We start from the raw sequence: 26,421 nt of genomic DNA, 5'->3' as shown, positions 1-26,421 counted from the left end.
ACCCGTGCCATGTCGGTACTTCTATTGTACGGCGTGGGCATCCTGTCGCATTGATTGAGTGTAATTACTTCTTTGTTTTTTAGTAAGCGCGTAGTTTTCGTGTAGTCAACATGTCAATTTAGTTACGAAGTGCCAAAGAGAAAATATTTTAAGTAGGGGCGTAAAACATCAAATCACCGGATCTAAACTTCTCTCTGGAACTGGCAGTTTTGTTGTATAATATTCATCAACTGAATTTAGGTGTTAATCAAAGTGCAAATCTCACAATTCGTGAGTGTATTATTTACACAGTTGTTTAAGGGTGTAATAAACTCACTAATATTAAATTTCTGACAATAGCGCCTAAGAGTATTCACAAAAAGGTGGTTTTTAAAGTCGCCAAGATGTATGTAAATATATATATTCTTCAGGATCAGGATCAACAGATGAGTCGATCTAGCCTTGACGGCCTCTCCGTCCGTCTGTCCGTATGAACACCTAGATCTTAGAGACTGTAAAAGCTAGAGCCACCAAATTTGGTATGTAGACTCGTGTAGTATGTAAATTGGTCGAGTTTATTTCAAATTTTTGATACCCCCCCCTTCCGCCCCCGCAATTAAAAAAAAAACTCGATTATCTCCCGGATTTTTCTAACTGATGCAATCAAATTTGGCACACTTGAATTTGATACTAATATCCAGCAAAATACCATTGGATTGGATCAAAATCGGACAAAAAATAGTCGAGTTGTGCATATAAACGTTTTTCTATAGTGGCTAGTGGGGGCGCTAGGGTGCTTGGTGCATTTGTTTAACATTTACTGCATTTGCTTTACTGGTGTATGGTATACCTAAGTCGGCGAGAGACTTACTTACTTCATTTTAGCTAGGAATCGATTCACAAATGATCTTAGCAAAGCTTTCACCTTAACATAGTGAACAACGCCAAACAGTTACAACTAACAGTGATTTTCTTATCTTATAACAATTTTGCTATTTACGTAAACTAATATTTTTAGTAGTTATGTTTTATACTTACTAAGTTATATAAATTAGCCAGCACCTTATCGTATCATAGTAAGATATTGCCTTCTTTTCAGCCTGTCGATGGTCCTTTGGCTTGCAAGGGTCCTAGCCAGCCTGTTTGCATGTGTGTGCAGCCTGTCATTGGCGTTTATACCTTTTTTCTATTAGAATCTGCAGCCATTCTCCAGATTTGCACTCCATATCTCCAAGTAGAAGCTATTATCGCATTATATAGTGCCCGTTTGCAGCTCTCAAGCAGATGTAGATATTCTTGCACTCCATCAGCAGCAGAATAATCACAGGATGAAGAATAAAACATGCAGACCATGTCTGCATACAAAGCTAGAAGGGACTTGTTTTCTTCCTCAGACCTGGGTATATCAGATATATGTATAGACCGTGTATAGAAATAGTAGAAAGGGGAGAACACCTTGTTGAGGCACGCCAGCAGCCACATCATTTACTTAAATTTTTCTGCGTTCCAAGTAGGAGCGAAGAAAAAGGTAGAAAAGTGCATTTAGCTTTCTCTTCATTTTTGCAAGAAGGCCAACATGCCAGAATCTGTGGAATGCTAGCTTTACATCTACAAATACTCCATTGCAATATTTTTTTCTGTGAAACGCTGTCAGAATATGATTTACAACTCTGTGCACTTGTTCCACAGTGCCATGCCCCTTTCTTAATCCAAACTGGTGATTCGGGATGAGTTGCATGTTTGGAAGTTCAGTAATTCGAGTCACCATTACTTTTTCCCATACTTTTTGAAACACATGGTAGTAAAGAAATTGAGCGGTTTTCCACTGTTTTGGAAAATGCTGCAGTCTTAAAATTCCTTGAAATATTAAAACAATAAAAGGGAGTGCACGCTTGGGCAAAGCTTTCAAAGTGTAATGGCATTTCCGAGATTTGTGATTTGGCGAACCTTTAATTACACTGTGATAGTCGAAAAAACAGACATGGCAAAATTCGATGGTTTCATCCTATTTCGGATCCTGCGAATCGAACTGCATCATTAGTTTTTTAAGTTATGACGATGGTTACATACAAAATTTTTTGCGGAAGTTTTTCATCAAAGTTGCCATTTTTTCGAAAAGGATGTTTTTTTCATTTGCTTCTAACTTCTAAAATATTAATTTTTTCACAATTTTTTTTTCTTTAGCAAAGTTTCTTAGAATTGAAAGATACAAATATTGGGAAGACATCTAGCCTCTAAATCCGTCCGTTCCCGAGCATTGGGACAAAATGTAAAAAAAAATCCAATCTTGACCAAATTTTTTTATGTTTTCTTTCTCGCATTTTGCTAAAATTGATATTATTCCATTTGAAGCTTGGTCATTATATGAGAATTTATTTTGCTCAATGGCAGCAGAAGAGACACCAGACCTATCTAATTTACGATTTATAATATAACCACATAATCAAATTGAATTTTTTTTAGATACGTTAACAAAATTAAACTAAGTGTAGTTCTTTAGTTTTTGAAAAATATTTATACAGTCGGTATAATAACTGCATATAAATTGTTTGACAACAATAGTTGTCAAGGGCGTAGCCTGGATTGTGCATGGGGGAGGGGTGCATTTAAATCAATTTACTTAAAGGGGAACTTGATAATGCATTATAAAAGTTATGTTAAGAGAAAAAAATGTTACAAACTTAAATACTGGTTACGCCCTTGATATTAGAAATATTTATTTCCCATGAGCTTTAACTACGTAGGCCTTTTACCGCTATTCTACTGATATCGGTGGGTACTTATGAGACCAAAAATTACCTCTACTGATCGTGTAAGCATAGATGTTAATCGTAATTTTGACTTGCGAACAAAAGTCCCACAAATTTTGCCGGATTTTGCAATGTGTATGGAAAATTTACGAGCGCACAATGCAATAACAATTTGCAAAATTGGTCAAAAAGGTTGCGCCCAAAAATGGGTTTCGGCATTCCAATGATTTAGATAGAGTATATTACAATTACAAAGATGTCAAAGCCCAACAGAAAGGTATAATTCGCCAACATTTGTCACCGAACCTGAAGAGTTACTTTCAACGTATGATCCATCCCAAATCGATAAAACTTATCAACATCTCTAGATATCTTAAGCTCGATTATATACGATGGTAAGACAACTAAAATGGTCACAAAGGCAAGCGAACTCTTTAGCACATCATTTTCGATCTGTTAACATTTTGTCTAAGGATGTAAAAGTGTACCGGTATAGGAAGAGACTTTTGGACTTTTTCAAAATAAACGGCAATAATACGTTTGCATACTCCAAAAATATCGTTGGGTTAATGGAACATATGAAATGCACGTGCAAACTAAAGGAGTGGCGATTGTTTATCGATTCAATGAAGCTAATTTTGGATTGTGTTCAGTATAGAAAACATCAATGGAAAATATATACTGACCTAAAAGCTGTTCCTCTACTCACTGACTTGCAAGCGGGTTATACGAAAAATATGTGCTTCATTTGTCATGGGGATACCAGATTATACCGACTGTGTAAATATTTTTCAAAAACTAAAGAACTACAGTTAGTTTAATTTTGTTAACATATCTAAAAAAAAATTCAATTTGATTGTGTGGTTATATTATAAATCGTAAATTAGATAGGCCTGGTGTCTCTTCTGCTGCCATTGAGCAAAATAAATTCTCATATAATGACCAAGCTTCAAATGGAATAATATCAATTTTAGCAAAATGCGAGAAAGAAAACATATAAAAAATTTGGTCAAGATTGGATTTTTTTTACATTTGGTCCCAATGCTCGGGAACGGACGGATTTAGAGGCTAGATGTTCCCAATATTTGTAGCTCTTTTAATTCTAAGAAACTTTGCTAAAGAAAGTTTGTAAAAAGAATAAATATTTTAGAAGTTACAAGCAAATGAAAAAACCAAACTTTTCAAAAAAATGGCAACTTTGATGAAAATCTTCCGCAAAAAATTTTGTATGAAACGATCGTGATAACTTAAAAAACTAATGATGCAGTTCGATTCGCAGGACCCGAAATAGGGTGAAATAATCGAATTTTGCCATGTCTTTTTTTTTTTTTTTTTAAAAAACTATCACAGTGTTATCCTTGGATGACTCATTTGCAAAGGCGTTCTTATTCATTAAGAGTTTTGTAGTATGTTCAGTAATAAAATAATAATACCCGACGCAATGTAGAGTATTCGACATGTAAAAGCGTCATAGGCTCAAAACATGATAGTGTATACTATATAGGGACACTTTGTCGCTATGCATAAACAAGGCAATCGCATAATATATATAAATGTAATGCGACCCCACTAATGTGGGGCCGACCACCAGCGTGGGATCTGCCTCGTCAGCATATTCCCTAAGCCTTATGCGCCTGTCAAATATATATGCCGTATGCATATACATACATATATACATATATATATACATACATATATACATATATATATACATACATATATACATACATATATACATACATATATACATACATATATACATACATATATACATACATACATACTACGCTCTCTCGTTCTACTGCCTCCAGAGGCAGAACTTATATACTTAAGAATTCTTAGGCTAAGCACAAGAACATTTTTCAAATAAAATTCATTCGGTTTTTACCGTCAAGACAAAAGACAACATCATATTTCTACAGTTTCCTCAACTACTACTGGGTCAACAATCTGGAAAGGCTTAAAGCGATTTTCTAAATGGTCAGCGAAGACTGATGCTTGTTCATCAACCGATCTACAAAATTGTCCCAGTGGATGCCTAATGGGGATTCTTCTTATCGGCTGCCGCTTTGAAGATCTCATAGCTTTCCATAGAGAGTATCCGGAATAGACAGTATAGTCCATACTTTCGACTCTTCCTTTAAAAAAGCTAGCCCTTTGAAGATGTAACGCCTCTTTAAGTCTCTTACTCGTTTCTTGCCATGATGCCTTGTCGCCTGGATGATGAGTATTAATACGATATATTAACTGTTCTAATTCTCTATTAGGAAGCGGTTAGGAAGAGGTATTTGGGTTTACGATTTTCCCTATCCGGCTGAGCAGCCGCATTTTGAACTTTCATAGTAAAGAGATCAACTGCGGCATGAATATCTTCCCCAGTATTTAATTCCATGTTTAGATTAATGCTTTCGTTTAGTTTCCGCTGGAATTTTTAAATATTGGTTTTCCTAGTCAAAAGACCTGTTTGATATCGATTTTATACTCTTGGTAATCATAGTTATGATGAGTGCTGGTATACTGTATACTGCTCCTAGGTCTGATTCCCCCTTGTCAGTGCTAATGCTACGCAAATTTGATATCTTTTGTTGCTGATGGCCATCTGAGGAAAATGGGCCTGGCCCTCTCCTACTAATACTGCCACACCACCTTTTGCATATCGTTGGTAAATTAAGTTTGCTGGATGTGAGTCATAACCAAATAGTTTTGGAGAAGCATTATTCGCTAAACGAGTTTCGCTAAGAAGGATTATGTCAATTCTTTTACTAAGAGCATAAAATTCAAGCTCTGAAATTTTCTGGAAATTCTTAGAGAGGTCATTTTAAAATGAGGGATTTGAGCTGATTAACAATATGCATTTGCGTAAAAAGAAGCGGATTGGATTTCTACCAGATTTGTGATCGCTTTGCTCATATGTGTTTGTGGTTGTTCAGAAGAAGGTTGATGTGAAGGAAATTGTGTTTGTTGTAACGGAGGATCGAAGCCTCTTACAACATATGAAAACAGTGCCCCGTTTGGGATAGAATTCTGTTGTTATTTATTCTCTGTATTTGATTGTGTTTGATTTTGTGTCCTCTGCTGTAGTTAGGCCGATGTAGCATTAACGAAATTTGGATTTCTTAGCGAGGTGTTCTTCTTATTTGCACCACTTATTTTGAGATACTCATGTTACCAAGGACAGCCTCTATAGTTTGCTGGGTGATTTCCTGAGCAATGTGCACAAATTCCAGGAACATGTTCAGGTTGCTCACAATCTTTGATTTTATGTTTTTCGCTCCCACGTTTCATGCATCTAAACTTTATCCCGCCAAACCGGCTGTATGTCCATAATCTTGGCAATTTGAACGTTTTCTCATATGTTCAATTTTAACTCTTTTTCGGCAGATCGTTGATATGTAAAATAGCAATCATTACAAAAAACATGTTTAATGGATTCTGTGTAATATTATTTTTTGGGTTAAGTATGTGAAATAATATCCCTGTTTAGTGTTGAGTGATGTTGTCCTCTAATTACAAATATAAAGGGCATGTCTTACTGTAACTGGTAAGTATAGTACTTATTTTTTTGGTTAAGTATGTGAAATAATATCTCTGTTTAGTGTTGAGTGATGTAGTCCTCTAATTACAAGTCTAAAGGGCATGTCTTACTGTAACTGGTAATGTATTATACTATGTATTCAGTTTTTGAGTAGTTTCTCTATGAAAAAAAAAAAAAAAATAATTTTCGTTATCCACAATCGTTTTCATTATCCCCGACGGAACTACCTTTCAGTATTGCTTCATCGGGGGGAAACTCCACCTATGTCGGGGTTCGAACTCGAGCACATCAGAATTGTAGTTTTAGTAGGTCTCCATTGAGCCACCGACTAGGCTATGAGATTTGGCTCATATGCGAATGTACGTATGGTGTTTGATACAAATACGATTTTTTTCATATTTAAGCAAGGTTCTAATAATAGTTGTGTAAATATGAAAAAAAGGTTCTAATAATAGTATAAATCGTTTATATTGTCTGCATTTTTGACTTCAATAGGCGGAGGTTTTTTGATTTCAGTTTTCTTATTTGTATGGGCAGCAGCTGCACGCGCTGCAGCAGATGTTCTTGGCACATTATCGTTTAGCAGATAAACTGCTATGTTGTTATCTTCGAGAACGAGGCTTGAGTCAGATCTTGAGGATGTTTCGTCTATGTTCATATCCTCATTGGCAACTAAGGCAAATCAATTTATATTAATGTAGCGTTCAACATTAGGCGATTTGTTGTTGTCTAATTTTCGATTCATGTTTCTAGACTGAGCCATTATAATTCTATCTGCTACAATGCTGGATCCGTCATTCATATTTCATGAATTTGTTATATGAACAGATGTCTCAGCACCATTTGAAGTAGATTTCAGCACCGGATGTAACGGTTCTGTGGGTGCATTTTAATTTGTACTAAGGATCATACCTGGGGAGCATTTTTCTAATGTTTCTTTTGTGTTTTTGTCGCTGCACTCATTACCAACAACGGATTTACGTGAAACCGCAGTAATCATAGCTAGGTTGGGTTATCTTTAACTTTCCAAAACACGTCTGATCTCGTTGATGTCACCTATCGAACTCTTCGCTTACCTTAGATGTTATTCCCAAATAGTTTTTGCATTGAAGACATTGTATGGCTTTTGCAATTCTGGAGTTCTTTAGCAAAGTATGCTGATGACTTGGTGGTTAGAAAAAATAACCTGCTTATTTTTTATGCAGCCTATGATTTATCTTAGAACCTAGTGAGATTTATTGACATCAAATAGAAAAAAATAAATTGTATGCATATTGAGATACCGAAAGAAAAAATCAACGAAATGAATGAATTTGGGATATGTTGTAGAATACGCCATCATTTGAAGCTGTATGAAATATATCGGCACATTATTCTATATTTTCCTAATAAATCGCGCTTTAAGCTTTAGCTTTGGTGACTTATGGGTAAAACGACGACTGGATTTCAAGCAGCTTGAAGGCATAGAGTATAGAGGTCCTGCCTAAAATTTACGCCACTTGGTTCAATCCCCCGCCCAAAACTAGTTAGTTATGAATCATCGTTTTTTTGCTTTTTTAATAATTATTTTTTCAAATAGCAAAATAGGTCTGATGATGATTTGGTATTGGAAACATTTTTAATGCTTTTACGAAAACATAACCGTAATATAAACGAATATACATCGCATTCGCATTTTTGTTGCAATATGAATCACTAAAACATGGAATTTATAACGAATTTAATATATATTCAGTGTTAGTTGTTGTTGACAGGCGGATCGGTGTTCGATTCTTTTACCCTTGCAGAGGGTATTTGAAAATTGGGCTGATGTTTGTGACGCACAGAAGCAGATGTTTCCGACCCCATAAAGTATAAATATTCTTGATCAGCATGAGAAGCTGAGTCGATATAGCCAGATGAGTATGCGTTTTTCTCAGCCATATTAGAAGCTATTTGGATGAAAGTTGATATTGGAGCTACTTATAACCCGGGTAAGATAAAGTATAAAAATGATCAGGATTCCGATACTAAATAATATAATTAAAGAAGAAAAATACTGCAATACTGCGTCATTGCTCGAATTATCAGAGCTCACGCATACACCCACAACCGCGACGCTACATAAACTGTATGTGTATGCGTGTTAGCTTCTTTGATATTTTTTTTAATAGTATATTCCTTCACTACTATATGCTTAGGCCAAAAATCTGATCGAGAAAGTGTCAAAGATATTTTAACAACATTTTTAAAGGACGAAATGTCTAGAGAATGCGAAACTAGCCCTCAAAGTGTTGAAACTATCTCTATTCCGCGTCATAAATGTCGGCATCCGCAAGCATTCAGGTTATTAAAAATAGCCTTCAAAGTATCTATCAATTGGTACAAATCGGGAGTAAATGCTTCTCGGGAATGAGAAGAGATGCCGGCGGTTCAAGAGGTACACCCAATGGGATGGTATTTTTGTATTTTGGAGAGTCATAAGCGAGCGACGGAGTCTCCACCGCAGTAAACTAAGTTTTATTAAAACCAGCCGTCAAAGTATCTTAGCTACCTCAATTCCGACTCATATATGTCTGCATCCGCAAGCATCGCATTCATACTTCATGCCGGCATATTTAGCAATAGACACTTTAATTCTTCCTGTGTAACCTGCACTCTTAATGTGACTGCATTGTCACTCAACCAACAAAAAATATAATCATGGGAGTCAACCGCATTACTGGAGACCATGCAAATGCTTCTAGAACACACCACCATTATATCAGAATTTTTGTTTTAATTTACTTTAAAAGAAGAAAATAAAATTGATAAGAAGATCGAAATGTTTTCTAAGTTTCTAGTAGTTTTCTAGTCGGTCTGCCCATTCGTTGCCTCGGATTCCCTGATGGCTCGGTATCCAGTAGATGAACACCATTTTACTGATGTCGACTTTACAGTTTAGAAAATTTCAATGGATTTCTTATGGTGAGAGACTCCAAACGCTACATAATAATTGATAGGGTATGTGTAGTCATGCATTGCCTTCCTTGCCTTTTAGTGCGAATTATCTGGAATTGAATCGTTAACCAATAGAGACCATGAGACCATAAGAGAGAAGTCCAACAATGACGGAATAGAAATCTTTTTTGAGGGTTCCATCATTAGCCTCCTTTAAATTGTACCAATTCTTTATGCAGCATCCTGGATTTCAGTAAAATATAGATCCAAGACACAAGAGTTTGTGTTCCGCCAGGTTTGGGTGGAATGAAGTTTCACCGTCCTCTAGTTTACTCAATCGTGAGGGACTATGGTACTGCATCGTTAAGGCTGGAATCCAAGCCAAGAGTTGGATTCTTTTAAAATTCTTCCATAGCTGTTTTGTTTCAGGTTATTCCCTAGCTTTTTAATCTAAACTACCCCTTAACTCGACACTCTAATTTCCTGCGGGGCTCACTGCAAAGCCGACACACTCCTAGTAAAAGTGATTTTTATTTCAGATGGTTTACGAAGCGGTCAAATGAGAAATACATTCAAAACATTTTGGCAAGTGGTCGAGCAAAAATTAAGGATGGTACACTCATAATATCGGCTGTCGAAAAAACTGATAATGGAGCATTCTACTGCATTGCTACAAACTCAGAGGGCACCGAAACATTTGAAGCAAAAATACTAGTTACATACCCATTGGCTTCAACTATACAACCTAGTATACAGACAATAAACATCGGACAACCTGCTGACTTAGTGAGTAAAGTTTTAAAGCTTTAAGTAATTTTTCTGTTCTAATTTTATCGTTCTTACAGATTTGCAGTGTAACCGGGTTTCCAAAACATAATATTAGATGGTTAAAAAATGGGAGAACTCTGGGCTCTGGTTCTCGTGTAAGACTAATAACAAGAGAGCATGTACGCTTTTCATCTATCATAAAAGAAGACAAAGGAATTTATCAATGTTTTATTGACAACGACATAGACTCTGCACAAAGCTCGGCTGAACTAAGGCTAGGTGGTATGTCATGCTAACCAAATTCAGGATTCCCAAATGCATAATGCTGTACTATTGGACTGTCTTAATTTTTTGGCAAAAATATTGAAGTGAAACCTCTTTAAGATAGTTGCGACTAGAAATTAGATGCAGCTATTCTGTTGTTTTAAAACTAAAAAAAAATATTCGCACGAAATACTAAGAAATATGAAGTACGTAGCCTCCATAATTATGCACCCAGATATTCGTGGTGATATCAAATGGAAAATCCTGAGGACGTTTAATAATAATAATAAAATTTATTTTAATGTTTATTAAATAGATCTAGTTAGTTTGCTTAGATTAAAACAATGGGTAATCTGCTTGTGCTGTTGTGTGTCTTTCTTTTTTTTTTGACTTGTGCGTGTGTACAGTATATAGATTTATAAAAAGAATTTTTCGCATCTCTGACCCTTTTAACATCCTATCTACCATGTAGTTTCGAGCATTATTCCGAAACTATTTTCGCTTTTCTTTTAATTCTTTAAAAATGTTTTGTATTATTACTGCAGTTACTGCATTATCTCAAATGCTACATGTTATTCTAATCGCAATAATATAAAAATAAGTGAATCAATCTGGGATTATTATACATGGATTACAAAAATTTCAAGTAAAATTAATTTTCAAATCAATTAATCACTTTTTCAGCCGCTGTACTACGATATGCATATAACCGAACGTCTTTTGAGAAACCGCCAACTTATACGAGGATATTATTTTGATTGGCCCTACCCAATCGACATTGTATGTGACTAACGATCTATCGCCTTTATCGATTGGAGTAAATTACCCATCATGTTTACCGGCCTCAGTATTTATCCAAATTTATTCACAAAAATTTGATACCACTTCATGAATCTTAACCTTTAACTTTGGGATAAAGTTAGACTTTTCAATCAATTCCTGACTTTTCTTAACGAAAAAATGTCCATAATTGTATGCGATTTGTATAATTTCATTTTCCATTTGAGCCGGCACTACAATTATCCACGATACACGACCTGGATCCTTGAACCAAATTTGGTTGGAAATATAATAATCTTCGTATCTCTTGTATTCAACCAATTTTATCACAACCTTAGACCAGTCATCCATAGGTTTTGTGTTTTTTTAAATATGCGTCACTTAATCAGTTAAAACAAAACTTGACAATCTGTGTATTACTCGGTATATTATCGGCGTGGTCTTTTTATACCCTTGCAGAGGGATTGTTTTTGTGTGCTTTTTATTATCTGGAGCAGATCAAGTATGAAAATTATCAGGATCGGACTACTATATCATATAGCTGTAAAAGAAAAATTTTCATAAACTTTTTAGTATCGTTATGAAATTTACATATGTGATAATATTATATATAAAACCCCAGATCCCAAAATTTGAATCTGATCAGATAAATATAACACAAGTTACAGTCAGTATAATAATCTCTGCTCTGCTCCCAGCTCTGCAGGCAGCGCTGCTTACTGTCTATTACGTCATACGTCATCAACAGAGCACATGCATACACACACAGACGCAATGCCGGGTTTTTGTTTATCCCACCAGTGCGGTCGCGTCTAACGAACCTGAATTCGTGTGTGTTCCCTGCAACTAATAAAAGGAAATACTAGTAGAGGCTCATTGAGGAGGTGTCGCTCACCTGGCACCAAAATCAGCTGGGCCCATCCACCGTGGTGGAGTGCAACCGGTAACAAAATATTCTGTTTGCCTTAAAAAATTAGCCGTTCCAATCGGAGTTGGGCGCTCCGCAAGGGGTGAGGGGTCCATATTTTCCCGCACTTCTCTCGCCAAGGGCTGGAACTTTCTCCTTCTCCTTTGCCTTGTCGATCTTCTTTTGTTGCTGAACTTTCTAATATCAACTACCGCCGATAACAACAGTTGACAACTGCAGCTGTGCACCAGTGTTGGAAAGCAGAGCATTGCATACTTTCGGGAACAGCATTTTGACCGCCAAAATTAAATTGGAAATCGCCGACTGAACTACATATCTTCTTCTTTTCTCTCATTTTCTTTTTTCCCTTCGGGAAGCCCTAAATCCGCATAGCGTCTGTCCTCATATTGAGCGGCTTGTGGTCTGCGTTTGCTTCGCATCGGCCGGCAGCATATTAACGAACTTTCGTACCTGGCAGTAGGTATAAAATGCATCTTAGTTTATAAAAATATGGCTGGAAAAAACGAAAATACTCCAGGTGGCAGCCACAAAAGTGGAAATCCACCCGCGAATCAAACCGCGGCCGGGGCACGGATTCTGGAGGCCCCTACATCCATAAATATCAACAGGAAAACTACTGCATCGGTGGCACACTTGGCTGATACAGCGGACAATGCAAAAAGCAGTAATGGCTGTAAAATGCCAGCGGGAGCAACTGCCTTTTCTCGAAGCAGCTTAATGGCCAGAACGGCGCCAACAGCTACGCATTCGGCTCCCACGGCTATAAACTTGAGGTCTCTGCCAGCTTTTACACCAGCAGCAGTCGCCACAGTAGAGGATACGCCAAAAAGAGGCCGTGAATTAAGTCTACCTGGCGACGAATCAGAAGCAGCACCAAAAAGGCCAAGAAGCGTCCAGACAGGTCTAAAAGAACAGATCACTGAACTCGGTGCACTTGTCGACCAAGTAGCTGCAATGGTCGCTATTCCTGCACCAAGCCAGCATCCAATCGCAAATTGTGGCATGAAGGATGAATTGGAAAGAATGAAGACGGTTTTGGATGGTGTTAAAACCCAACTAGAAAGCAGACCTCGGTCCAATAAGCCAAAACAGGAGACGCGGCCACTGACGTTTGCGGCCATTGTGGCCAAAAGTGCTACACCAAATGTTGCAGGTACAAGGCAAAGGGCAAAGGATCGGAAAGCTGTGACACGGCCCAGCGTGGCGTTAAGACAGTCTACCATCCAAAATGCATCTGCTGTAGAATCGTTTGCGGAGTGCGTCAAACAGCAGCAGGAGAATTTCTCCTGGAGATGAAAAAGCATGACGACGGCGATACGCTAGTACTACATAAGGCGTTGCAGCAAGCGCTTGGCGACGAAGGGCGGGTCAAGCTTATCACTGAAAGAGTCACAGTCGAAATCAGGGATATACCGTTCTATTCCAAACTCGAGGATGTTCTTGATGCAGCCGTCAAATTAACGGAGGAAACTCTGCCAGAGGAATCGTTTCCCAAGATGCGGCATATAGGGGAAACGGATGCGGAAGGAGCACGAGGCCGGCAGCCTATGTTTCAACTGCGGAGAGAGCGGTCACGCATCTAAAGACTGCAACAACAACGCAAAGTTCAACTTATGTACTAGGCACAGCGAAAAGAACGCGGCACATAACACTTTGAGCAGAGGATGCCCGTTGTATGTCAAGGCAACAAACAAGTGCAAAAATTAAGTTTCTACAACTTTATATAAACCATTGCAGGGCTGCACAGGATTTGCTAAAGCAGACTGTTATTGATCTGGGCATCGACATAGCGCTTTTGTCGGAACCATATGGGGTAAAACCGGACGCAGCCTGGGTCCAAAACAACGTCATGGGCGCAGCAGTATGGAGTTGCGGACATTCTCCATTACAATTAGAGTGTGTTGGCAGACACAGAGGCTACACCAGGGCGAAACGCATCCATTTTCAGCTGCTACATAGCCCCAAGTGTGGATATAGACGACTTTGCAGCCATTATTGACTGTATAGCCGCCGACGCCAGAAGATCACCGCCAGTGATCATTGCCGGTGACTTTAACGCATGGGCGCTGGAGTGGGGCTTCCCCACCAAACCACGGCAAGAGGAAGAATCCTGCTGGACTCATTCGCCTCGCTGAACGTGAGTCTACTGAATATCGGCAACACACAAACATTTAGCAGAGCAGGACGTAACTCAATAATCGATGTTACTTTTGCAAGCACGAGCCTGGCCCGGAATGCTACATGGATAGTCTCCGACGTATATACGCACAGTGATCACAGTGCAATAATATTCGAGTGTGGTGGCCAAACAACGCGCTTGGCACGGCCTAAGTTCTCGTTATGGTCACAAGAAGCAGGAGGCATTCTTGTTCATGATGAACAACGCACAGCAGAGGAGTGCAGGGGATGCAGAAACCCAGGTAAAAAGGCTATGTTCTGCCATAAGCGAAGCCTGTGATGCGTCAATGATCGGCAAGAGACAAGGTGGAAGCACATGCAAACCAGTGCATTGGTGGAGCCATGAAATTACAGAAGCGCGTAAAGAATGCCTTAAAGCCAGATGCAAGCAGCAGCGGGCCAGAGGGAGTCCCTCGTTCCAAAGGCTACTGGACGCTTATAAGACGCGGCGTGCACTGTTAAACAGAGCCATAAAGCAAAGCATGGCTGACTTTTGGAAGATGCTCTGCGCGGATGCCGATGACCAACCCTTCGGAGCGGCGTACAAGTTGGTAATGGGCAAACTTGTTAAACGCACCTCCCCCACAGATGGTGTGCTGCTATTCCCAGAGCGGCCGAAATTGCAGCATCCAGTGGCAGGAGCCCAACAAGTGACTAATTCCGGGTATATTAAATGAAGAAATCGTGCTGGCTGCCAAGCGGATCAAAAGCAACAAATCGCCTGGCCCTGATGGATTTCCTGCTGGTGTCATCAACTCATCGCAATGAATCAGCCCTCAAAACTGGCCGATGTATTCAACTCCTGTCTGTGCCAAGGAGTCTTTCCAGCAAGATGGAAAATGCAGAGGCTGGTACTACTCCCAAAAGGAGGGAAAACGGACGAACCTTCAGCGTACAGGCCGCTGTGCATGATAGATGTGCTGGGAAAGGTGTTCGAATCGATCATTCGCAACAGACTATGTAGAAGCCCACATCGAAGCTCGGAATGGACTTTCGGAGCATCAGTTTGGCTTCCGAAAGAAGCGTAGTACGGTCGACGCAATACATACCGTCACCGAAATAGGAAAGGAGGAGGCAAAGAGTACTGCCTTATCACCACTCTGGATGTCCGAAACGCATTCAACTCAGCGAGCTGGATGTGCATAATTGAGTCACTACAGCGCTTAGCTGCACCAAAATACCTGATACCATGCTGCAGGATGCGCCATACGCTCCAAGCCGGCAATAAGATATCTCGGGGTGATGGTTGGCTCATCACCACGGTGGTACGATCCGTACTCCTATATGCAGCAAATGTGAGCTCCAGCGATGGCGATCCAGTCATACAGCCGCGCCTGGAGATCGCAAAACAAAGCCTGTGCGTTACGAGTCATATGTGGTTTCCGAACTGTATCCGAAGATGCTGCCTTGTCCATTCGCACATGGCAGGACCGCTGGCGCCATTCGTCCCACGGACGCTGGATAAACCGCCTTATACCTAATGTGCGGGAATGGGTGAGTCGGTCACACGGCCAAGCAGATTTTTATTTGACGTAACTCCTAACGGGACATGGGTGTTTTAAATCTTATTTGCATAGATTTAAGCACGAATCTGACCCCTACTGCACATATTGTACGGGGCCGATTGAGGACGCTGAGCATGTCTTTTTTGTCTGTCCGCGATTCACTGCTGAACGGGAAGAGCTAAGCCGAGGCAATGGAAGGCCATTCATAGTCCATGACTTGATGCATATCTTACTTAGCTCGCAAAACAATTGGCTCGCAGTTAGCCACCTAGCTGCGGTGATCATACAGTCCCTGCGTCGCGTTGAACGTCAAACTCTAGATGAGGCTTTCATGCCATCTCCCCCTCGTGAAGTAATAACTTCAGCGTTGGTTACGGAAGTAGTGTAGGTTTTAGTGCGGTGAGGTGACCCCTAACCAAGGTCGATACCAAGTCCCACACTTTTCGGCTTTCAATGCTTTCCCCCTATACAAAAAAAAAAAAAAAAAAAAACAGACGCAATGCCACATAAGCTCAAGAGGTGGTCGGATTCGTCCTTTATAGGTGACAGAATCTTCCAAAGATTTAAATATCCACAAAAAAATATAACTTACGATAATAAGATTCACAAAACTCTATAATAATTGTTGTTCTCGATGCTCCAAATTAGTATTAAATCAATGATTCGGCTCGATGGCCGAGAAAAATTTAGATTATATTTTGTTCTATTTTTCCTGGAGAAGCGGCGTAGTTAAAAGTTTTAACTTAAAACGTCTAGCCAGGGCAGAAAAGAGTGTGACCAAAGCATGCGATCGCTCATGATACCACTTCGCTAGGGTTGCACTTGTAAAACTATCGAACCTCTAACTTCGCGTGATTATTTTTATCGACGCAGTCCCCCACCACTTATTGAAATTGAAACTAACCCCTTAATTTCAAAAATAAAACGAACGGCATAAACTGGGCACTACAACCACAGGATAATACTAGTTTAATTTGGCACTAACACATTTTTGAAAGTTACTTTGGCTAAAATTACGTTTAAAGACTTCTTTACCTACTTTGAAATTAACCTCGCTAGTTCTCAGATTGCCATTCCTATATTTTTCTTGAGTAAATTCCGGCGTAATGCTAATTGATTGTCCTTTCGCAACACTTAATTCGGTTCATTTAGCATATTGATCCTTTCGAGAAGAGTGTAGTGAGAACCATGTGTGGCCATGTCAAAGCCAATCAAAGCATGAAAAGGAGAGCATCCTATACTCTGATTATACGAATTCCTTAGCGTCGCTAACCAATATCTCGGGAACTGCTTTTCTTGACTTGCACGTCTCACTAATCCATATATAATCACACACTCGTACCACCATGCCAGGCCAAAAAAATGTCCAAGAGCTCCAAAGTTTTTGTCATTCCGCCATGTGCAGATGTCTATCTTCATGAGCTCTTTTGATAACTTTTTTTGATAAATATTGTGAAATCCATAATTTCCAGATATTAAGTAGGCTGCATCGGGTACTACATTATCTTGACCTCGTCGGTGACCTAATTCAAAATTTGTAACCTTGCAGCTTCATGGCCCATCTTGCAAGTCTTCCTTTCAGATCTGATTTTCGCATTTACCAAACTAAACTGGAGTGATCGGTTATAACTTCGAAGTTAGTTCGAGATAGCAGCGGAATCATTCTACTGATTTCAAAGCAGCCAAGCACTCGCGTTCTGTTACCATATAGTTTCGTTGTGTAGTAATTACTAATACACATAGCAATAAGTAATACATGTATAATAAGAAATAGACAATAAGATACAATAAAATACACATGATCCACATGATATATATTATGTATGTATATATAATTATAAGCAAGCAAGAACAAAAGAGAATCAATAGAGAACATTCTGAGTTTGACATTGAAGAAGCGAGCATCGTGTGACTACAAACTTCAGAAGTGGGATTAAAAGCGAAAAAAAACCACAAAAACGCCTAAATGTGCTGCATTGAGATAATCGAAAAACATTTGCGAGTGTCACAAATAACAACAAATTAATAAGTGAAGTGCACAGACTTCGAAATGCAAGCAATCAAAGCAAGTGATTATACGCTGGCTGAACTAAAACGCTGGCTTGGACGTCTAGAATTGCCAACAAATGGAAGCAAGGCTGCTTTAGCGGCTCTTATTAGTGAAGTCCCATTAATAGAGCGTGGCGAGGGGCCGCCCCGCGCAGAGCCAGAAAATTCTGGTGAAATCGACGAAAATGACAAAGCAATGCAAAATCAAGACGGAGATGAAGACACCAACAACGCAATGCAAATTCAAGACGAAAACGAAGGCGCCGTTAGAATTGTAACGGAGAGTCTACACGAAAACGACCACAACAACAGTGTGCAAAGTGCAGACGAAAATTTGAACGACAGCGGCGCTGGAATACAAATTGGACGACCAGTTGGCGAAGGCACGGAGGAAGAAGAGAACGAAAACGACAGTGCAGAAGTACAACTGTTAAAAATGAGGATGAAACTCATAAAATTCAAAAATGAAATGTTGAAAAGATCGCAGAAAGAGAGCAACAACGGCAGTAGCAACATGGTGCTGAATGTTGTCAAAGACATGTTGCAAGAGTTTGATGGCAGAAGTTCCGCAACAATTTGGGTTGCGCAACTGAAGTCAATTGTTGCCATTAACAAATTAGATGACAACATGTTGCGAATGCTAGTGATGGTAAAATTAACTAGCGATGCGCGTGTGTGGCTGTACTCAAATGGAAACCATCTAGAGATGCCAATAGACGGGTTGCTAAACAAACTTTAAGACGTTTTTCACATGAATGAAGATTTTTCCACATTTTATCAACACAAAAATATGTTGGTTGCCAAAATAGAACTCATTGAGGAGGAGCTAATCGATAATTTGATCGAAGGTATTCCCGGATCGGCTGTTGCAGGCGTTTCAGAAGATAACGCTGACCATGACGACTTCGGCTGTGGGAAAGAAAACTGTCAAACCGGAATGGAAAGCTGCTCAACACTGTTATGGGTCGTGTTATGGCTGTGGCAGAGCAGATGAACGTGCTTCGAATACAAGAAGAAGGCTATGAACGATTATGTAAGAAATTTTAATATTTATGACACAGAATGCCTCATCGTCTCAGGGAGCCCAATAAGTTTTCTAAAATTATCTTATTTAAAAAAATTTATGTTTATAAAACTTCAATGAATGTTCCCTCAATGAAGAGACCTATGTTGGAATACATAACAGCAAATTACACGTTTATAAAAAAAATAAAATTCATTATTGTAGGAATTATTAAATTGGAATTCGACATGCATGTAGTGGCAAACGAGTCAATGAGTTATGCTGTGGTTTTAGGAAGAAATTTTATGGCAATATGTAAATTTAAGTTAATAAGCGAAATATTTGATGAAAAGGAAATTGAAAATGCAGTTAAACCGTGGTCAAATGATTGTACAAAAAATGAATGTGTTAAAAATTATCGTCTATCTAATGAGAAGTCAGAAAATGATTATATAACAAAAGAGAGTTGTAAACAAGTATTGTCGAAGGATTGTCCTATGAGTATGGGTTCAGTAAGTCAGTACAAGCAAGATTTAAATGAGTGTCAATTAAACAAAATGTTTAACAATGAAACGATAGAAAATGAAAGTCCAATAAATGATTGTCTTAAAAGATAAGATTGTAAAGAAGTAAGGTAGTAAGGTTAGAAAAAGAAGAAGAGGTTATGCAGTGTTATAATGTGTTGCTCTTGGATTATCCTAATACAAATGAAAGCGATGATTTGATAATAAATGAGAGTTACGATGAAAAGCTAAAAGAACGGTTTCGATATATATTTGCCAAGTTTTATAAAAATGCGGAATGGCCTTTGGTCCCAGAAAATAAATGGAAAATGAAGCTTTCTTTTGAAAATGTTAAGCCATTTCATTATCCACCGAGACGGTTTTCATATGCTGAAAAGCAACAGGTTCAGAATCTAATAGATGAATATTTGGAAAAAGGTAATATTAAGGAAAGTGAATCAGAGTTTACGTCGGCTATAGTGTTAGTAAGAAAAAAGAATCGTGAATTAAGAATGTGTGTTGATTATCGCACACTCAACAAAAGTATGCTGAAGGATAATTATCCAACTCCACATATTGACGACCTAAGAGATAAGCTTTCGAGAAAAAAATATTTTCTCGAAAGAAGTTAAATCCGGCTATGCCGAAGTTTATATACCCTTGCAGTCCTTGACAATAATAATTTTACATGTTCAAAATTTGTTTTCTGCAACTCAATTCATCAATATACAAACAAAACAATTTTAGTCTTCATACTACAATAGCGATTGCAACTTGTGTTCTATTTATCCGATCGGATTGAAATTTTGGGATCTCATGTTTTTATCCAATACTATCACATTAGCAAATGTGATACTATCATGGGGATACTCAATTTTTTATGAAATTTTTTTTTTAAATGTTTCTTCTAGAGCTATATGATATAGTGGTCCGATCCTGATAATTTTCATACTTGATTTGCTCCAGATAATAAAAAGCACAGAAAAATTTCAGCCCGATAGCTCTTAAGATGGCAGAGTAAAACGCAAACGCACGGACGGACACACGGTCAGACAAACAGACGGACATGGCTTTATCGACTTAGCTTCTCATGCTGATCAAGAATATATATACTTTATGGGGCTCTCCTTCTGTGGGTTACAAACATCTAACCAATTTTATAATACCCTCTGCAAGGGTATAAAAATGGCTATTTTCATGTTTATATGTATGAATAGTCCATGAAGTACACTTCTTTCACGACTGCAAATGCAATTTGGCCTTTGGAAAGCACCAGCTGTATTTCAAAGGTTTGTTAATAAGATATTTTCGGACATGATTAGGACAGACAAATTAATAGTATATATGGATGACATAGTAATAGCTACAGAGGACAGTGCATCACATTTGGAAATAATAAAAGAAGTGTTTCGTCGGCTAGTTGCAAATAAATTGGAACTGAGTCTTGACAGATGCGAGTTACTCCAATCTGAAATAAGGTACTTAGGCTACTTAGTATCAGGAGATGGAATTATGCCAGATGATAAGGGTCTGCAAGCAGTTAAAGATTTTCCAATTCCAAAGAAAGCAAGAGATGTCCAGAGCTTTTTGGGATTATGTTCTTATTTTAGACGATTAGTTAAGGATTTCTTTATGACCTTATTAAAAAAGATGGAGAATTTAAGTTTGGTAAAACAGAATTAGACTGCTTTGAGATGTTAAAAGAAAAATCTACAGGCACCAATATTAGCCTTATACAATCCGAACGACGAGACAGAGTTACATACTGACGCGAGCGCTCTAGGGTTTGGGGCGATTCTGATGCAAAGGAAAGCGGATGGAAAGATGCATCCTGTATTTTATTTTTCTAGAAGAACAACCGACACAGAATCAAGATATGATAGTTTCAAATTAGAAACGCTAGCCAAAGTATTTGTTTTGGAAAGATTTAGGATTTATTTACAAGGTATACCATTTAAATTAATAACTTATTGTAATTCGGTAAGTTTAGCAATAAATAAAAGAGCAATGAGCCCAGCAATTGATAGATGGTTGCTAGAACAACAAAAATATGATTTTACACTAGAGCATAGATCAGGAAGTAGAATGCAGCATGTGGATGCATTAAGTAGGAACACGCAGATTTTAACAATTGATACAAACACATTTGAGGAAAATATAATAGTACGTCAAAATAGAGATAAAAAATTAAAAGAATTAAATGAAAGTTTAGAAAAAGCCGAACACATATATTATGAAATGAGGAATGGGGTTTTATATAAAAAAAGAGAGAATAATAGTTTATTACTTTATGTGCCAGAAGACATGGAGAATCATGTTCTCTACAAATATCACGACGAATTAGGTCATGTGGGAGTAGATAAAATGACAGATATAATTTTAAAAAATTATTGGTTTCCAAAACTTAGGTTAAAAGCAAAAATGTACGTTAGTAACTGTCTAAAATGTATTGCCTATTCGGCAAAACATGGAAAACAAGAAGGTTTTTTACACAATATACCTAAGGGATCAGTTCCTTTCGAAGTTATTCACATTGACCATTTTGGTTCAGTTGACAAGGGCAGATCTAACAAACATGTTTTTGTCATTGTAGACGCATTTAGTAAGTTTGTTAGGCTTTACGCGACAAAAACCACGAACACGAAAGAAGTAATGAACGCATTATCAGATTATTTTAGAGCGTATAGCCGACCAAAGTGTATTATATCCGACAGAGGCAGTTGCTTTACGTCAAAAGATTTTGAAGATTTTGTGAATGAAAATGAAATAAGACATGTTAAGGTAGCAACTGGTGCACCTCAAGCAAACGGACAAGTTGAAAGAATTAACCGGAAGTTGGGATCGATGATAGCAAAATTAGTAGATACAGAGAGAAATTTACGTTGGGATATAGTTCTCGATGTAGTAGAACATGTTCTAAACAACACTTTACAAAGAACAATTAATCAATATCCGAGTAAAATGTTATTCGTAGTCATACAGAAAGGAAAGTCAACCGACACATTAGTAAATGAATTAGAAAATTAAATAATAAAGATGAGATTTAGCATCACACGAGCATCGTGTGACTACAGTTGAGCTGTTGTTAACTTTTCCGAAATAAACGCTATAGGTTTCTCAGCTCCTTATTCGTCTAATTGTGCCAACATTGCGCCGATGCCGTAGTTGCTTGCATCACAACATTTTCAAAACTGGCCAATTTTTTATCGCTTCTATTTTGGCATGGTCGGTTGATATTTCTACTCTTCCTATAATATAGCCGAGGTAATGCACTTCTGTAACACAAAACTTGGTTTTTTCTATATTTAAAGTTAGATTTGCCTTTTTAAATTGCTAAGGCATACGAATCAGAATCTGCAAATGAGTATCGAAATCTTCTGCCACCACGCAGAGATCGTCTAGGTATCCGGACATACAGTATTTCAGATCCGCTGGGATTAGATCGTCTTTTAAAAGCGCCATGGTTTGCGAAGCGTTGCATAAGTCGAACGGTAGTACACTACATTGGTAAAGGGGGCGGCCGAGTGTTGTAAAAGCTGTCATGGGTTTGGATTTTTCTGAAAAGGCAATTTACCAATAGGATTCTTTTAAATCGATTTTTGTTATAAAATTGGCCTTTGTCAGTCGCGCGAAAATTCCATCTAAGCTCTGCAGAGGATATGCATCCTTTTTTATGACTTCATTTATTTTTCTTGCATCCAAACATAATTTTACAACCAGACGCATAAGAGAACTCCAAGGACCATTGGCTCTCTCGATCACTCCCATTTCTGACATTAGGTCGATTTCTTTATACATCAACTGTTTGATCTGCACAGTTGCAGATGGTACAAAACTCCAATGCTCAATTGCATGAGGAGTGGAGTAAGGAAAAATAAGTCTTCTCCTCTTCGAATTCCAGAAAGAAGTCGTTTTTATATTTCGATTTCATGAGTTAGAAGCTCTTCATGAGCCATGTAACAGAAGCTTTTATTTTTTTTTTTTTTTTTTTCGCCAAGCCACACAGATTCGCCCAGCCACACTGAATTCGCCCAGCCAAAATGAACTTAATTTTTTTCGATTATCGAATCATTCGTTATATATCGATTAATTAATCGATTACAAAGGCTTAGAATGTAGGGTGTAGTGAGGAGGTTTGATTCTTTGATGTATTTCAGCACTTATTAATATTTATTTCTTATTGTTATTATTGTCTGGACGTTGACGCGTACAATGCGAAGTACGTTCAAGTGGCCCATACGACACCAGGACATAGCCTGTTTCGCGCGAGCCCAAGCAGAGCGCTGTCCACTTCCCGCCCGACCGACCGTGGGGCGCAGCCGCATATCGGACGGCACGATCGCGTGGACAAATACAAATAAAACGGACAAACAATTAAAAATATGATTAACTACAGCTAATTACGAGCTGAATGTGCTAAAATAGAAGTTTTCACAAGGGAAAGAGAGGCTTCTGATCTAATTACGGGATACAGAAGATTGTAATCAGAATATAGGACTCGAAAAGGTTCATGCAAAGAATAGTTAGAGCTACAGTGTTTTAAGGATAGAGGAATAAAATTTCTAGTAGGTCTACGGGGTACAGATAGGTTTAACTGGTTCAATAGCTCAGGAGAGTCTATTTCACCTATTAAAAGTTTATGAATAAAGATAGCACCAAGCATTACTCTACGATTAATTAAAGAAGGAATATTGATTAAAAGAAGCCTGCTGGAGTATGATGGCAAATTGACATTGCGATCCCAATTTAGACCGCGAAGAGCAAAAAGCAGAAATTGCTTTTGAACAGATTCAATTTTACTTTGGTGCATCTCATATTGAGGTGACCATATGCAAGATCCGTACTCTAAGATAGGACGGATTAAAGAAGTATACAGAATTTTGGTTGTGTACGGATCGTCAAACTCTTTTGACCATCGTTTCACAAACCCAAGAACATTCATAGCTTTGCTAACTGTAGCAGAAATATGAGGATTAAAAGTTAATTTATGGTCCATAAGAACACCTAAGTCATTGATAATATCTAACCGCTCTAAGGCAGTGTCGTTAAGATAATAAGTTGCTAAGTATGGAGTGCATCTATAAAAAGACATAACTTTACATTTAGAGCCGTTAAGGTTTAATAGGTTTGTTTCACACCAACTCTGAAGATCATTAAGATCCGATTGAAGTAGGCTAGAAGATGATATGTCTTTAAAACTGAGGTAAAGCTTGACATCATCCGCGTACATAAGCACCCGAGAATGTGACACTACCAATGAAAGATCATTTATAAAAAGAGTGAATAGCAATGGACCCAAATGACTACCCTGAGGTACTCCAGAGGTCACTTGGATGGCCTTAGAAAATGAAGACTTAAAGAGGACCTTTTGTGTACGCTTAGAAAGATATTGAAGAATCCAATCTAGCAAAAGGGTAGGGATGCCAAAAGCGTTCAACTTATATAAAAGAAGGATATGATTAACAGAGTCAACGGCCTTGCTGAAGTCAGTATAAATGACGTCAGTTTGCACGGCAGTCTTAAACCCTTTGATTGAGTGAGATGTAAATTCTAATAGGTTAGTAGTTGTCGATCTACGTTTTTTAAACCCATGTTGGGATGACGAAATGATTGAACTACAGAAATGCTGCAATTGAGATGTTATTATTTTCTCAAATGCTTTGGGTATGCAAGACAATTTAGAAATACCCCTATAATTGGAGGCTTCGGACTTCTTCCCCTTTTTATGAAGAGGAATAATATATGATTCCTTCCAGATAGGCGGGAAGGCGGAAGATGTGACGGACAATGTAAACAACTTAAGTATTGGCTTACATAGGGCCTCCGCGCAAAACCTAAATACGCAGCCTGGTATTCCATCAGGGCCAGGTGCATATATTGGTTTGACGGAACTGAGCACGCTAAGAACCGAACTTTCATCAAACACAGGGTCTAAAATGCAATTAGACGATTGCAAGTGATGAGGATAAGGAGGATTTGCTTGATAAAGCGAAGAGCAATAAGTTGTTTTGAAAAAATCAGCAAACATGTCGGCAATTGCCTGATCATTGTCAGCTTTATTGTTTTCGAAAGACAAGTAAGACGGGTGCACCGATGTCTTACGTTTAACATTTAGAAAATTTATAAAATTGCTTAGGATCGCGAGAAAACCTGAGTTTACATCGCTGAAGATAATCCTTATAACACTGTGAATTCAGCACCATAAAATTTGATCGAGCAACTACATATAGGGAAAAATCCGATGCTTTACCGGATTTTTTAAATCTTTTATAACATCTCGATTTTACGTTCTTCAAGTTACATAACTCACGTGAGAACCAAGCAGGTCTATCAGACCATCCTAGAGTCACACGCGGGACACAAACATCAAAGAACGACTCAAGAGTTTTATAGAAGACAGAAATGGCCGAGTCCATATCCGTGCAAGTATACAGATATGTCCAATCATTAGTTAACAAAAGTTTTTTAAGTTTAGTAAAGTTTGTCTTTCGAAAACATCGGTTTGGAGGCATCGAGTTATTATGTCGAGACATAACACCAAAAGGAAGGTCAATGGTTATATCCAGAGTTGGATGAAAGTTGTCTTCGGGGATAACTAAGGGATCAGTCCTGGAAATATCGCAGTTGGAAGAATCCAACACAAATACCAGATCTAGTGATCTGTTACGACTATTCCGGACAGGATTTATTTGAGTTAGGGACAACTCAAGCAGACCATCTATGATACAATGTGACAAGGAGGGCAACAGTAATAAAGAATCAAATGAGAGGGTCCAGGCAATCTCAGGTAAATTAAAATCTCCCAGAACAACGAGCAAGTCTTTGTCAGAGAGATATGAGGATATAAGTTGAATAGCTTCCAAATGGTGAGTGTATACTGCCAAGTCGGACTGTGGTGGAATATACGAACAAGTAATATAGGCAGAAAAAGAATTAAACGAAATTTTAACACAAACAAATTCAATCTCCTGATTAGAGGACTGGACAATTTCAAACGAGAACGCCGAGTCAACAGCGATCAAAACGCCACCACCATTACGGATAGTCCGATCATGTCTATATATTAAATATTTTGAGGGGAAAATTGAAGCATCAGCAATATCAGGCTTCAGCCAAGTCTCAGTAAAGGCAAGAAAATGAAAGTCAAAATCTAAATTTTTTACATATAGTCTAGAGAGTTTAGACTTTAGTCCCCGTACGTTCTGATAGGCCAGAGTTAGGGACGAAATTAGTTTTTTGACTCGCCAACAGGTGCAGACG

The 26,421-nt window shown here is 38.2% G+C and overlaps 1 protein-coding gene across 3 annotated transcripts in view; it reads left to right on the top strand.

Moving 5' to 3' along the window:
- Positions 1-26,421, top strand: part of LOC137577202 (cell adhesion molecule Dscam2-like) — a 753,142-nt gene that overhangs the window by 490,210 nt on the left and 236,511 nt on the right. For all 3 annotated transcript variants that reach the window (XM_068301567.1, XM_068293972.1, XM_068303153.1), the window contains exons 5-6: positions 9,723-9,969; positions 10,029-10,233. In XM_068301567.1, the coding sequence (XP_068157668.1) occupies positions 9,723-9,969; positions 10,029-10,233 (452 nt within the window). The remainder of the gene's footprint in view (positions 1-9,722; positions 9,970-10,028; positions 10,234-26,421) is intronic.

The sequence above is a fragment of the Drosophila tropicalis genome, unplaced genomic scaffold (genome assembly GCF_018151085.1).
Source record: "Drosophila tropicalis isolate 14030-0801.00 unplaced genomic scaffold, ASM1815108v1 contig_1, whole genome shotgun sequence".
NCBI lineage: Eukaryota > Metazoa > Arthropoda > Insecta > Diptera > Drosophilidae > Drosophila > Drosophila tropicalis.
Note: the sequence above shows the minus strand (reverse complement) of the source record. Positions and strands in the feature narration are given on the sequence as shown.